The sequence below is a fragment of the Orycteropus afer genome, unplaced genomic scaffold, assembly GCF_000298275.1.
Source record: "Orycteropus afer afer isolate SDZICR_OR568_19922 unplaced genomic scaffold, OryAfe1.0 scaffold00054, whole genome shotgun sequence".
In the NCBI taxonomy this organism is placed as follows: domain Eukaryota; kingdom Metazoa; phylum Chordata; class Mammalia; order Tubulidentata; family Orycteropodidae; genus Orycteropus; species Orycteropus afer.
In genome coordinates this window covers 4500109-4516395 of record NW_006921641.1, presented here as the reverse complement: position 1 = coordinate 4516395, position 16287 = coordinate 4500109, and the positions used below count along the sequence as shown (strand labels likewise).

Here is a 16287-nt window from a genome sequence, read left to right as displayed (position 1 = left end):
AGCAGAAATCAATGAAACAGAAAATAGAAAGGCTATAGAAAAAACTCAACAAGACCAGCAGTTGGTTTTTTGAAAAGATCAATAAAATTGACAAACCACTGGCAAATTTAATCAAGGAAAAGAGGGAGAGAATACAAATAACACGAATAAGCAGCTCTGGTAGCATAGTGCCTAAGGCACCTTTCTGCAAACCAGAAGGCTGGTGGTTCAAACCCACCAGCCACATCTCGGAAGGAAGGTTGAGCAAATACTTCCATAGTGATACTGCCTCGTAAACCCAAGGAGGGGTTGCTATGTGTCAGGTCCAACTCGACGACGGCATGTAACAACAACAACAACAACTTTCATTATAGCTGGTTTATTGGCCCAGGGTCAAATGAAGGTAGCTTCAGAAAATCTTACCCATCTAATTTCTATTTGCTCTTACTTATGAAATAAATTAATTAGTTAAGGGTGCATATTACCTATGTACAAAAAAAAAAAAAAAAATTTATAATGCTCTCCTCAAAACATTACCCAAAAGACAGGGCTAGCAAAACCTCATCAAATTTGCAGTATTATAATTTTACTCCTTATTAAGAAAACACTAAATATAATTTTCAAAAAAAGTATGGTATAATGTGTAGAGAATACTGTAGCAAACTAAAAAGGAGCAGTTCTTTTGTTTTAAAAATCTGAGCAAACAGATCAGAGGTCAAGGAGTAGGCTGTTCTTTAAAATAACTATGCTACAACACCACTACTTCTATACACTCACCTACTGATCAATATCTGATAAAATTAAGAAATGACCATCTTACCTATTCACACAATGTCATCTGACAATGCACACTGGAGCGAGGTATTATTAGCTCAAAAATAGTAAATGAACTATTTACATTTTAAATGCTGATCAGCAAACTAATAATTTTGATGGCAACTTGCAGTAGAAGCTTTTAAAAGTTCGTAAGTTTCTCTATTTAGAGAGTAGCATACTACTTAATCACCCTCAATTTGCTAGGAAGATTTTTCCTTTTTCTTTTATTTTTTTTTTTTAAAAGTTAACTTCTGAGCTGTCACAGAATTATCACAGTTACAATTGATATGCTTCAAAACCGTATTAACTTCACTATCAGATCCAAAATATTTCAGGTACCTCATCCTGTCAATGAGAAATTGTTCTTTCTTCCACTAACTACAACTTAAAAACTACAATAAAGAATTTTAAATTTCAAAATGATTAAAATGGAACCAAAGACTTTTCAATTTTTCTTTAAAATGCTCATCATCTCTTTTCAAGGAAAAATTAAAAACCAAAAGATTTAACGTTTCTAATAATTCTAGAACTAAACATTTTACCAGCCCAAAGGATGGTTAAAACTATGTGTTCAGATCATGCTCAAATTGGCACAACATAGTACATAAAAATCTTGTTCTGCATCCTATATCTGATATCTGATAAAGAATTTGTATCTTAAAATTTGAGTCTTAAAAGCTTTCAGGTGGCCATCTAAAATGGGAACTACTGGTCTCCTCTCATCTGAAGCAGAGAAGAGTGAAGAACACCTAAGGCATCTGGAAACAATTAGTCCAAAGATAAGATTCACCACGTGGACCTCAATTTCATGATACCAAGACTAGAAGAACTAGATGGTGCCCAGCTACCAATGCCAACCACTCGGAAAGAGATCAAAACTGTAGATCTCGGATAGAGTGGGAGGAAAACTGGGAAACAAAATTAAGAAACACAAAATGACCAGAATTACTGGCTGGATAGAGATTGGTGGAAGCCCTGAGAGATGACCCCAGGTTATTATTCAGGCCTGGAAATGGACTCACTTCCATGGATTGGCTCTCAGCCCAACAGGAGAAAGACCTACATGCAGAACACTTACTCCAGGGTAATGCACCCACCTACTCTAGGGAGATGAACCCCTTAGATCAATCAGCCATGAGACATCAGAGGGGCAGCATTCACATAGAGGGAAAGCTGGACAGATAGGAATGCACAGATAAGAAGGGCTCAGGGAGGGGGCAGTGATGGGGAGGAGAGTATTTTATGGTTGGGGAGGGTAATAAGGGTCGTGAAATCAAATGTTGAATACAAAACAAATCTGCCTTGTAAATTTGTACCCCAAGTATAAAAACAACAACAACAACAAAAACTATCTGTTCAGACAAGAAAATAGTATTAAAGCTTTTTATAACTTATGTCTTATAATCAGATTAATAAAAATCTGATTCATAAAATACTGACAAAAATCTGCTTAAGATTTCCAAATGAAATCTAGTGCATAACTAACAATGAGAATAATAATGCCCAAACTTCTCCCACCTAAAACAAAACTGTTATCTAACTATATTACTTACGTAATAGATGGATCCACTTGTTTGTAAGCATGGGCAGCACAAGACCCACAGTACGTATATCCTGCATGGCTACAAAAAAGAAATATTTTTAAAAGTTTAATCATCAGATTCAGAATCAAAATATTCTGGAAAAAAACTTTTGAAAGAAATAAATTATGATTAACATAACAAAATTGAATATATAGAACAAAAGGCAATGAAGGTAATAACTTCCAGAAAATAGGGAATATATAATTGCTCCATACCATGGTCCAATTTTATACTTTGAATTTATTTGCAATTTCTTTTGGGGGGGTGTTGAAGGACAATTACATTTGAAGAAGCTCATGGCTAACTTGAAGTTGCTAATGTAACATTAATATATGACTTTTTCATACTCTTCTTCAATAGCATAGACAGATGATTACAGAATAATAAAACCAACAGTAAGTCAAATCAGACCAAACCAAATACCCTACAACTGATAACTCATTTTTTTCTGTGTCTTCAGTGCTATGACAACTAACCTGTCTTATACCTTTCATTTTCTTGCCCTAGTATGCTTCTGGTCTCAGCATTTGGTTGGTTCTCTTATCACCTACCCAACAACTTTAGTTCCTGATATCATTTTTCTTTCATTATTCACTCTAGTTTCATGAGTCTAGAAGCCATTTCCCTTGGTGCTTATTAGTGTATGTAGCTGACTGTACACTGGTCAATGTTTAACAACTGGCTCTTTAGTGGTAAAAGAAAAAATACGCCTATTCATATGTACATAAGCTTATTGTCAATTTTAAAGAGAGAAAAATGATACACATTACATAATTTTACAAATGATAAATGATTGTTATATATTTATGTATACAGAGCCAAGTGATTACCATAGAATGCTTTCACTGATTTTTGCTAAATATTTGTATCTATAGACAATCTACGATTGCAACTGACAAACAGCTAAAACAATGAAGACATATGCCTGAGTTTCATTCATTCATCAATAACTTGAAAGATGTTTTTGCTGAACAGGATAACAGTTCTCAAATACTAGAAGGAGTATTTCCTTACCTTTTTTGTGTGTGAGATATTCATAAGGTAAACGTTACAGACATAATTTTAAATTTAATCTGCATTATTATAAATATTTTCTCCATCACTTTCTCAATTGTATATAATGAACAGTCAATAAATTAAAGCCCTGATTCATAGCATTTGCTGATTCGTATGGAGTAAATCTTTGCTACCATGGCCAATTTCAAGCCATACAATGACGGCACTGAATGCTGAGTTGAGAAAAGGTGCACAACAAACTGAAAAGACAAAACACAGACTAAGAGAAAATATTTGTAAAGCGTATATCTGATAAAGAATTTGTTATCTGAAATTATAAACAATTCTCGCAATTCAGTAAGAACTCAAAATTTAAAAAGTAGATAAAAAATGTGAACAGACACTTCATCACAGTACAAACTGTGGTGGCAAATAAGCACATAAAGGTATTCTCAACTTCATTTATCGTAAGGAAAATGCAAATTAAAACTAAAATGAGCTACCACTACACACACCCACTAGACTATTTAAAATTAAAGACTGACCGTACCAAGTATGGCAAGGAAGTAGAAGGACTGAAATTCTCATAAACTGCCTGTGAGAATATAAAATAGTACAACTATTTTGGAAAAACAGGCGATTTCTTAGAAAGTTAAACATACTCTTACCATATGACCCAGTCACTCTACTTCAAAGTATTACCCAAGATAAATGAAACATTATGTCCACACCAACGTTCATAAACAGATTTATATGTGAAACAAGCACATACCCATCAACAGGTGAATGGATAAATAAATTGTGGTATATTCATACAGTATTAATATTCCTTAGCAATGAAAAGGTATGAACTAATGAGATGCTCAAAATAATTATGCTCAGTAAAAGAAGCCAGACAAAAAGAATACATACAATATAATTCCTTTTATATAAAACTCTAGGAGCTCTGGTAGCATAGTGCCTAAGGCACTTGACTGCTAACCAGAAGGCTGGTGGTTCAAACCCACCAACCACTCCTCGGAAGGAAGGTTGGGCAATCCTACTTCTGTAGTGTACTGCCTCGGAAACATGAGTTGGGGCCGACTCGACGGCACATAACAACAACAACATATAAAAGTCTAGAAAATGCAAACTAATCCACAGTGACAAAGTAAATCAGTGTCTCCTAGAAGAGAGGAAAGAGCAGAGAGAGGTGCAGGAAGAAAAAGCAATGAAAGGGAATAAGAAAACCTTTTTGGGTGATGAGTATGTTCATAATCCATTATCTTAGCTGTGGTGATAGCTTCATCACAGGTGTACACATATGTCAAAAGGTATACTTTAAATATATGTAGTTTGTTGTATATTAATCATACCACAATGCAGCTGTGTTTATTTTAAATTGGTCCTCATCACAACTAGATTAAACTATGAATAGAGAAAAAGAAACAAACAAATCATAGCAACACAAAACCAAAACCAAACCCACTGCCATCAAGTCAATTCTCACTCATGGTGACCCTCACTGGGTTTCCGAAGGGGTCAATCTTTATGGAAGTACCCTACCCACTCTTGCTTCCAGGGAGTGGCTGGTGGGTTTCAACTACAACCTCTGGTTAGCAATCAGATGCCTTAGGTACTACTGTGCTACCAGAACTCCTTACAGCAATACAAGAGAGTGCAAAATGACATGGGACATACACTAACAAGCACAATGAAATCAATGAAGGCTTGACTACTCAGACTAATAGTTGCCCTTCTATCTCTATACATCTTGCACAGGAGCCTATTAAATTACCTCAGTACAGCAATATGCTGACAACTCCAATCGGATCGTAGTCAGAAAAAAATATAAGTAGGTCTTTGACTCGGCACGTTCAGTTTTGCTGTCATCTTGTACTGATATTGATATTTGACCCTCATCAGGGTCTATTTTATCTCCATACGTACCTAGTCTCCCAGTGCCTGAGACTACAATAGTGACCTCTCAGATTTATAACACCTGTTTCTGATCTTACAGGCTCCCATTGTCAATTCAGAAGTATGTTATCTTGCCTATCCATGAGGACCTTAAAAACCACTTAGTCCATCTTGCTGTCTGCCAGTCTGTCTCAAACCTTCATGGCATACTTATTCCTGGCCCAGACACATGGTAAATGGACAAAACCATAGCAATAATCATCACATCTTGCCACTGACCTTCTGTTCCTACATTCTCTATTGTGAGTGAATATACATGGAAACAATTTGAGCTCTGATAATTCAAATATGTACCATAAAGTGTGTCCTACTCAAGTCTTTCACAAGCTCTTAAAATCCTTGACTGCAAAGTCATGCCTGCTAGTTTTTCCAAGTTACTCTGGTTCCCAACATATCTTCTAATGAAGGCATATACAAAATGAGAATGCTCTAATACCTGTAACTTGTGTCATTAGGCTAAAACTATGCCTGTTAAAACCGATCCTTCTTTTACAAGGTAGTACTTTTGCTTCTCCCTTTACTCCCAATACAGCATATCCTTCACATCAGCAAGGCCAACTCCTGATGCTATAAACTAGCTTGCCCCACACAGCTACAATCACATGATCTTGCAAGGCCACTGCCAATGCTCATTCACTGGTTAAGTGATGATTTCCCACTCAGCAACCTTACAAGGTTATAATTGTATAATGTGGTTATAATTCAAATTCCTACTTCAGGAAAATTACCAATTACTACATGAAACAGACTTCACTTGTTCACTCCGGGACCTTCAAAGTCATAGATGAATAGTATAAACTGTGAATCCAAGAAGTCTATCATACATTCTATGTGAGGCTTTTCATCACAGAGGATACAGGGAAATAATGAAAGATTACTGAACTAGGATTCTACAAAACCAGATTTTAGTAGGCTCAGTTCTACTTAATAATAACAATAAGGCAAAAATAAAAAGATTAAACTAGATGAAATGAGAATATAGGACCAGAAGAAACAAAATCTCCTCCAATAATGAAAATCTATTATTCAAATAAATAAATAAAAAGTCTGTAATACATGATCTACTTGAGCTGAAGCAAGGTCTAGAAAGCTAGAAACCAAGTTATAAAACACTTGTGAACAGATAAGATAAACCAGACTGACACTGGATCTTAACAGTTTGTAGAGCAGCAGCCTCCTCCACACTGCCTCTCTTAATTTCATTTTGCTGTACTTTCTATTTTTCCTTTCATAGACATTGTTTAACGGACCTCACAATTCCTGCTTCAAAAGAAAATAATAGGTGTTTATATTTAATGAATTGTTCAAATTAGATAGTCATTATTTAGAGTATTTACTTTTTACAAAATTGAATCTCACAAACATTAGGTAAACAATACTATTATGAGTTAAGGAAAGCTATTAAAGTTATTCAGGTCAAATAAGATTAAACAAACCACAAAGATGCATATCTGATTTTTTTTCACTGCTGGGATATATACGATTTGGGATATTGCCGTGAATATCTTATTGCCTAACATAAATAAAAAGAGTTGTTTTGAAGTAGTGGTTAAAGCATTCAGCAGCTAACCAAAAGGCCAGGGTTCAAACCCACCATCCAATCCAGGGAAGAAGATGAGGTAGTCTGGTTCCTTGAAGATTGATAGCCTTAGAAGTCCTATAGAGTAGTTCTATTCTGTTGCTATGAGTCAGATCAATTCGATAGCAGTGTTTTTTTAAAAAATATTATTATTATTAAGCCTCAGCAATAAATAAAAGTATATACACCAAGTAAATAATTTAAATAGCTATATAATTTCTGAAGATTCACTGTTTCATGATATACACTGGTAGAGCACCACAGGCTGTTCTTGTTGTTGTTAGGTGCCATCAAGTCAGTTTCAACTCGTATACACATGACCCTATACACAACAGAACAAAAACATTGCCCAGTCCTATGCCATCCTTCACAATTGTTGCTATGCTTGAGCCCACTGTTGCAGCCACTGTGTCAACTATACCAAGCATAACATCTGTCAGAGATTGGACCCTCCTCACAACATGACCAAAGTATGAGAAATGAAGTTTGGTCATTCTTGCTTACAAAGAACATTCCAGCTGTACTTTTTCCAAGACAGATTTGTTTGTTCTTTGGGTAGTCCATGTATATTCAATATTCTTCACCAAAACCACAATTCAAATGCATCAATTCTTCTTTGGTCTTCCTTATTTATTGTCCAGCTCACACATGAATATTAGGCAACTGAGAAGACAACAGCATGGGTCAGTCCACCTTAGCCTTCAAAGTGACATCTTTGTTCTTCTACACTTTAAACAGGTCTTAGCAACAGATTTGCTCAGTACAATATGGCACCTCAATTTCTTGACTGCTGTTTCCATGGGTGTTGACTGTGGATCCAAGTAAAATGAAATATTTGACAACTTCAATCTTTTCTCCATTTATCATGATATTGTTCACTGGTCCAGTTGTGAGGATTTTTGTTTTCTTTACGTTGAGCTGTAATCCATACTGAAGGCTGTAGTCTTTGATCTTCATCAGTAAGTGCTTCAAGTCATCTTCACTTTCAGAAAGCAAGGTTGTGTCATCTGTATCTCACAGGATATTAGTGAATCTTCTTCCAATCCTGATACCACATTCTTCTTCATAGTCTCGCTTCTCAGATTATTTGTTCAGCATATAGATTGAATAAGTATGCTGAAAGGATACAACTCAAAACACACCTTTCCTGATTTTCAACCATACAGTATCACCTTGTTCTGTTTGAATGATTGCCTCTTGGTCTATGTACAGGTTTCTCGTGAGCACAATTAAGTAAGTATTCTGGAATTCCCTTTATTTGCAATGTTATCCATAATTTGTTATGATCCACCCAGTTGAATGCCTTTGCAGAGTCAATAAAACATAGGAAAACATCTTTCTGGTATTCTATGCTTTCAGCCAAGACCCATCTGACATTAGCAATGATACCCTTCATTTCATGTCCTCTTCTGAATCAGGCTTGAATTTGTAGCAGTTCCCTGTTGATATATTGCTGCAACCATTATTTTATTATTATCAGTAAAATTCTACTTGTGTTTGAAAGTAATGATATTGTTTGATAATTTCCACATTCTGTTGGATAGCCTTTCTTTCAAATGGCTATAAATATGGCTCTCTTCCAGTCAGTTGGCCTGATAGTTGTGCTCCAAATTTCTTGACATAAAAGAGTGAGGCACTTCCAGTGTTACATACATTTGTTGAAACATCTCAATGGGTATTCACTCAATCCCTGGAGACTAGTTTCTTTGACAATGCCTTCAGTGTACCATGGACTTCTTCCTTCAATACCATTGCTTCTTGATCATATGCTACCTCCTGAAAGAGCTGAATATCAACCAATTCTTTTTGGTACATTGACTCAGAGTATTCCTTCCATCTTCTTTTGATGCTTCCCACATTGTTTAATATTTTGCCCACAGAATCTTTCCAAATTGCAACTTGAGGCTTGAATTTTTTTCTTCAGTTCTTTCAGCTTGAGAATGCCTAGCGCGTTCTTTTCTTTGGATTTTCTAACCCCAAGTCCTTTGCACATTTCATTGTAATAACTGACTTTGTCTTCTCAAGGAACCCTCTGAAATCTTCTGTTCAGCTCTTTCATGTGATCAGAAATGATCCTTTTGTTGTAGTTACTCTCCATTCAAGAGCAAGTTTCAGAGTCTCTTCTGAAATCCATTTTGGTATTTTCTTTCTTTCTTTCCTGTCTTTTTAATGACCTTTTGTTTTCTTCATGTATGATGTTCTTGATGCCATCCCACAACTCAACTAATCTTTGGTCTCTGGTATTCAAAACATCAAATCTATTCTTTTTATGGTCTCTAAATTCAGGAGGGATGTAATCAAGGTCCTATTTTTGCTCTCATGGACTTGTTTTAAATTTCTTCAACTTCAATTTGTACAGGAGCAATTGATGGTCAGTTCCATAGTCAGGCCCTGGTCTTGTTCTGACCGATAATACTGAGGGCTTCTCCATCACCTTCTTCCATAGATGTAGTTCAATTTGATTCCTGTATAGTCCATCTGGCACAGTCCATGTGTGTAGTAGCTGTTTATGTTGTGGAAAAAGGTATCTGGTAGAGCTATAATGGTATGCTTCACTACCATATACTGTATTTCACATAGAAATAGTTTTATAACAAATAATTTTCAGCTTTTAAAATTTTTAAATTAGTTTTTAAAGTAATACATGCACACAGTTAAAAAAAAAAAAAAACCTTCACACAATAAAGAATATGCAATAAGAAGTGAAAGTATCCTTTCTCCCATACTATTCCTACTAGGTTCACTATTAATGAATCAAAATATTTTAAATGTATGAGGGAGGTGTCAGTATTACCAGCACCTGCATTATTGTAAAAGAAAATTTTACCATGCAAATAATCCTCTATTACAATTACCTGATTATGTTCTTATATGCTATAAATGGTTTAATAAGTATTGCATTCTTATTCTACTGGCCCATTCTAAAGATTGCTGAGATATTCCTGCATATTGCAAAACAAGCAGCACTGGCATCAAGTTTGTTTGGGAAACATGATAAGAAGGCCTTTAGAACTCCTAGCTCATAAGATCATTTCAATATACATCCCTTGGCCACATACTGTCTTCCTGAGCCTCAAGTAAGAAAGTTCTAAAATCAACCATGCATTTCTAGCAAATTAAATTTTCTTGAACGCCCCATGCCTATGTGTCATATAGACCAGAATTCATCAGAATTGATCAATAGTTAATTTATGGTTCAATATTTATTCTTTTATTACAATTATTCTATTTAAACTATAGCAATATAAATATGAGCAATCTGGATATCAAGCTCCATTGGCATAACATACTACACAAAACACTGTTCCATGTCCTACTTTGGCAACTAGGATCTTGAATGCTTGCAAGTGGCTATCTAGATGCAATGATGGGTCTCTCCTTCTCCAGAGCAAAGAAGAATGAAGAAAACCAAAGATGCATGGAAACAATTAGTCCAAAAAACCGGTACCCCATGCAATACTCAGTCTATATGACTATGAGACCAGAAGAACTATATGGTGCCCAGCTACCACTGTCAACCACTCAGAGGGTGAATCTATGTAGGAGATCCTGGATAGAGTGGGAGAACAATGTGGAACAAAACTCAAAATAATTTACTAAAAAAAAAGGCAGGGCAGGGAGGGAAGACCAGGTTTGCTGGTCTGATAGATTGTGATGGAACCACTGAGACTATGGCCCCAAGCTGCCCTTCAGGTCTGGAATTGAACCCACACCTGTGGCTTCTAGCCAAGCAAAAGACAGGCATAGGAGCTGAATATTTACCTGAGGTAGATACACTCCTTGGAGAGAACAATCATGGGAGAAAAAAGGGCTGTTTATGTACAGGAGACAGCTCAGGGGGCAGGAGTACATGAAGGAAAGGACACGGGGAAGAAGTAACTATGGGGAGGAATTGGGAGGGGAACTGTTGCATTGTGGTAAATTGTAGTCAATGTCATGAGATAAAGTGTACGTGAACTGCTGAATGGAAAGTAAATTTTCTCTGTAAACTTTCACCCAAATCACAATTTAAAAAAAAAAAAAAAAAATCTGTTGAATCTGTTGAACACTTTCAAAAGTATGCTATTTTCACATAGCCTGACTAGTTACAAATATATTCAGGCTCTTAGATAGTTTGCCTTAGAAGCTTTAAACCAGCTCCATAAAGTTAAAGTCTAAGGAAGGCCTGTCCCAGAGAGCTAGAATTATAAAATTTAAACTGTTTTTCACAGACTTGAAGTAAAAGATATTTTGAAATAAGTTTTTGAATTACAAGTAGTATATGAGCATGCACTTATAAAAATTTTTGTATGTTTTATAGCAACTAAATATTTGTTGCTTTTATTAACAACCCCCCAACACAAACACACACTCACACACACACACACACAAAGGTACTCTGGCGCGCGCACACACACACACACACAAAGGTACTCTGGAAAGGAAAATAACTACTTTGCAAAACATTTACTCCTGGACATCATACATCATATAATAAAAAAATAAAGCTTGGTTATATTTAAAGTTTCCATATGTTAACAAAATAGAAATTGCTTATGTACACAAATGTAACTACAAAGTCACTATAGAGCAGAAACATGTATACCTTTTTGAAACCTGGAGTAACTTGGCAATCTTTTTTTAGAAGTCAATACATTTTGTAACTTAGACTCAAACATTTCATTTCCCAGGTGTTCTCCACATTGTGAAATCCAATTACTGATTCTCAGTCCTCATCTTAGCCTCCCAGAGATACCACTTATTGTTGGTGTTCTTCCTTCCTCACTGGTCCTGTTTCCTTCATAATCTCCTTTGCAAATGTTCCCCTTCATCATAACCTCTACAAAGTTAGCTTGCTTAAGGGTTTAGTCCTTGAACCTCTTTTCTTCTCTCTATTTTAGTCCCTGGGCAATCACATGCTATTTAGACTTTGTGTGACATACACACCAATAAAGTCTATATTTCTGTCTCAAGCCTGACCCTTCTTCCTTGTATTCTAGACTCATATCCAGCTACCTATCTGAAATCTCTACTTGGCTATCTAATAAGCTTCTCAACATTACCAAACTCTATATTCTATATAAACTCCTATAAACCTACTCCCCATCTCCAACTTTGTCTCCGCACCATCAATATAAAGACAATTCCATCCTCTGAGTTACTCAAGGCAAAATTAAGAGTTATCTTTGACTCTTCTATCTTGTTAGTTCTGTCTTTATATCAATGAACACACTTCTTTTCATCACCCCCATTTCCACTTCCAAGCTCAAGCAGTCATGACATCTCCTTTCCATGCTGTATTAATAAGCCTCTTAAACTGGATTCTTTGTTCGCACACAGCATCAGGGCAATCTTTTGAAAGCGTAAACTGCATAATGTCACTCTTCTGCTCAAAACTTCTCATGATTTGCCATTGCAGAATATAAACTGAAATCCTTATAATAATCTACAGAGCTTCGACATGATCTAGCCCCCAGTTGCCAAACTCATCTACCTCTTACATAAGCCACTCCACCTGCACTGGTTTCCTAGCTTTTCCTCAAACACACTAAGCATATTCCTGCCTTTGTGCTTGCTGTTGCTCAGCCTAAACCTTTCTTACTCTCTCAGTTCACTGAGGCTCAACTATTGCCTAATCAGAGATGCCTTTCCTTACTATGTAATGTAAAATAGTAACTCCTTACCCATACTGTCTCTCTCTATCCTCCTCCTTCCTGCCATATTTTTCTTAATATCCATCAGAACATGATATAGAATATAATCATTTGTTTACTGCCTGTCTTCCCCAAGTACTAAAATGTAAGCACCACACAAGTAGAAACTTTGATTTATTCAAAAAGCAGCACTAAGAAGAGCACTTTGCATCAACCTGGTACATATTGGCTGGATGAATAAAGACATTAATAGCAAAGCATTGTGCTAAATGTTTTATATACATTCTCTCATTTAATCCTTTTTAAAAAAAACTGTAAGGAGTTATTATTATTATTCCAACTTTACCAATGAGGAGATGAAGGCACAAGATATTAAATAACATTTATGTCACCACGCAGCTTGTAAGTGGTAGAGTCAGGTTCCTGCATCTATCAAGTAAGATCATACAAATGAAGTTTTTAACAAAATGTGTAGTACATAAAATAGCTCATATTTATGGAATACATATTATGTGCCAAACATTACTCTAAGCTCTGTAAGTGTATTTATTCATCCAATTCCCCCATTAATTCCTTAAGAAGTGGTTACTAATATTATTTATTTATTTCTATCTCAAGCCTGACCCTTCTTCCCTGTATTCTAGACTCATAGCCAGCTACGTATCTGAAATCTCTACTTGGCTATCTATTAACCATCTCAACATTAACATTTACTCGTAACATTAACATTAATCCATGGAAGTAGATTGACCAGTCTTCTTTCCAAGGAGCAGCTGGTGGGTTTGAACCGCCAGCCTTCTGGTTAGCAGTCAAATGCTACCAGAGCTCCTATTTATTATTATTATTTATTAGAGGACCAACCTTAATTCAACAGAAGTCACATAAAAGATGCTGCTGTGAGATAAATGTAACAACCTCCAAACTTTACTCTTTTCAGAAAACATTTAACATAATGTAATGATGTGTTTTGAAGGTTAGCACCGCAAATCAAAATGAACTAAACTCATATACACAAACACATGTCATTAACTATGTATATGCTGGCTTGTAGTGAAAGCTAAAAATTGAAGGATCTTAACACCCAAAGGCAAAATAATCATAGATTTTTCTCATTTAAATAACATATCTACTCCTCCCCAAATATCTGGTTACTACAACACTCCATTTTGTACCATATTATGTTTAACATGTCTTTTTCATTATAAACTAAAATTTATCCAGATTAAATAGATCTTTTTAATGGTTAAAATATAATTTATTTATACCAATTATTACTGAAATCATCAAGTTTAACTAATCTAAATAACACTTTGCTTTAAGTCAACTCTATTATCAAAAATAACCTTTGGAATTACTTCATCTGAGGAAATAAAGTAACAAATTTCTTTTTTCTTAAGTTAAAGTGAAAGCCACTGTATTTAAGAAAATTACTGACTATAATTTCTTCAGCTCAATATGGCATTTGGTTTTTAAAGTTCAATCTGTAGATGCTCATTCTTCATTAATAATCATCATGAAAGATTCCAGTTAAAGATTCTTAAAACTTACGGTGCAATAATGGCTCTGGCAGGTCTTTTTGTAGACTGTACTTGTGAAAGCCAACCTTCTAGCTGTGCATTCAGCTGAGGTCCTATAAAAACAGAACGGGGAAGTCAGCAAAGCAATGTGCTATAACAATACACAGCACAAAGCCCTCACTGAACCTAAGTGAGATTAAAATAACTTAATGGGAAGTGGAATCATCAATTAGGATATTGATGTTTGAACTACAAGGTCTATAGCAAGCCATAAGATAAGGCATCATACTGATTAAACAACATTTGCTTTTACCCATTTACTTATTTACTACCATCTTTATTCCAGAACAACATCATCTACAATTTGAGGCAGCATCTAAACAAAATAGAAAGCAAAAGACTGTAAGCATAGGATAAGAAAAAAACTGAGTATATTTTAAAGACCCTTAATTAATCACTAAAATCACATCCATGGAGATGGTCACTCCCACACCCAATGACCTTTTTATTCCAACCCACTTTAGCATTCTACTCCTCTCATTACCGTATCAACTACCAATAACTATATCACCTCAAAACTCTCAATTTGAAACATCCCACTCTCTTCACTTCTATGTTTCTAGTTCATTTCCAGAAATGAGCTGACTGAAGGCCACACCATTTCTTACACTGTTCTTCATCTTCTACCTTTTCTTCATTTATCATGCAGTCTAAGACTCTGTAATCCATGACTAGAATCATTCCCTTGTGTAAGTCGAACAGTAGTTCAAACCAACTTGACACTTAACCCACTGTCCCCACCTAAAAAGGTGAGAGGAAACGAAGAGGAACACAACCATACAAATTAGTCTCACTTTGAAATTACAACCATAAATTTCAGAAGACCTCTAGCAATGCTCAAAGCTACTATCACATTATTCTAGTCATTTTCTTCTCCCACTTTTAAGATGGAGATTTATCACACAACTCCTCCTTTCACCTTAAAGCTCAAATACCTCCCTTACCCCCTTCTGACTCCCAGCAGATGATAGTGTTGCTATTTGTTTGTTTTTTTAAAATCAATGAAAACTGGGACCTTTCCAGTTTTAGCACTGGAAATCCTGCATCCTAGATACCCTCAGTCCTAGGCAAACCTGGACATTACTCGCCCTAAATTCAAAACAGAACTATGTCATTTTCACAATACTTATTCTGCTTTCCCTCCTGTTTCAAAACAATGTCTGTTTCTATCAAAAGCTACACACTCCACTTCAACACAGGATCCCATTCTGCTTTTTTACTAAAGCACACAGCTCCTGAAATGACTTACTTCTTTTACTTGATCACTACCATTAGCATGCAATTATTTGTACTAATACAAATGGTATTTTTCTCCAAAGATCACTCCTTTTCCTATCACCTTTATAACACAAAGAAGTTGAAGAGATGTCAATAATCCTTACCCTCTCTTCCCTCATCACCCATTCTTTTATTCATGAAATATTTAAAAATAAGAAAAGAATCAACACAATAATAGAACAAACAACTATGTACCCCCTTGCTGATCTCATTATACACATCCCTCCACAGAAGTACCACTTTCTCATTTTGGTGTTTATCATTGCATTATACATTTACTGTATATGTATCCACAATTTCATTTTATTTGAACCCACAATCAACATTTATGGAAGCAGCAGTCAAGAAATCAAACATCATATTGCACTGGGCAAATCTGCTGCAAAAGACCTCTTTAAAGTGTTGAAGAGCAGAGAGGTCAGCTTGAAGAATAAGGTGTCTGTCTGATAGAGTAGTGCCTAAGGCACTTACTTGACTGCTAACCAGAAGGCTGGTGATTCAAAGGTTGGGCAATCTACTTCCTAGTGATACCGCCTTAGAAATCTAAGGAGGGGTCACTATGAGTTGGGTCCAACTTGATGGCAAGTAACAACAACAACAAACAACCCAGGCCATGGTATTTTCAATTGCCTCATATGCATATGAAAGGTGGACAATGAATAAAGAAGACTGAAGAAAAGGTGACGCCTTAGAATTGTGTTGTTGGCAAAAAATACTGAAAATAGCTCTGGTAGCATAGTGGCTAAGGCACTTGACTGCTAACCAGAAGGCTGGCGGTTCAAACCCACCAGCCATTCCTCGGAAGGAAGGTTGGGCAATCCTACTTCCGTAGTGATACTGCCTCGGAAACCCAAGGAGGGGTCGCTATGAGTCAGGGCTGACTCGAC

The 16287-nt window shown here is 35.8% G+C and overlaps 1 protein-coding gene across 1 annotated transcript in view; it reads right to left on the bottom strand.

Annotated features, from left to right (window-relative positions):
- The window catches only part of MEMO1 (mediator of cell motility 1), a 216519-nt gene that overhangs the window by 96581 nt on the left and 103651 nt on the right, over window positions 1-16287 (bottom strand). Inside the window, exons 4-5 of the mRNA XM_042780681.1 lie at window positions 14094-14175; window positions 2349-2417 (exon numbers count right to left, since the gene is read on the bottom strand). Coding sequence (XP_042636615.1) covers window positions 2349-2417; window positions 14094-14175 — 151 coding nt within the window. The remainder of the gene's footprint in view (window positions 1-2348; window positions 2418-14093; window positions 14176-16287) is intronic.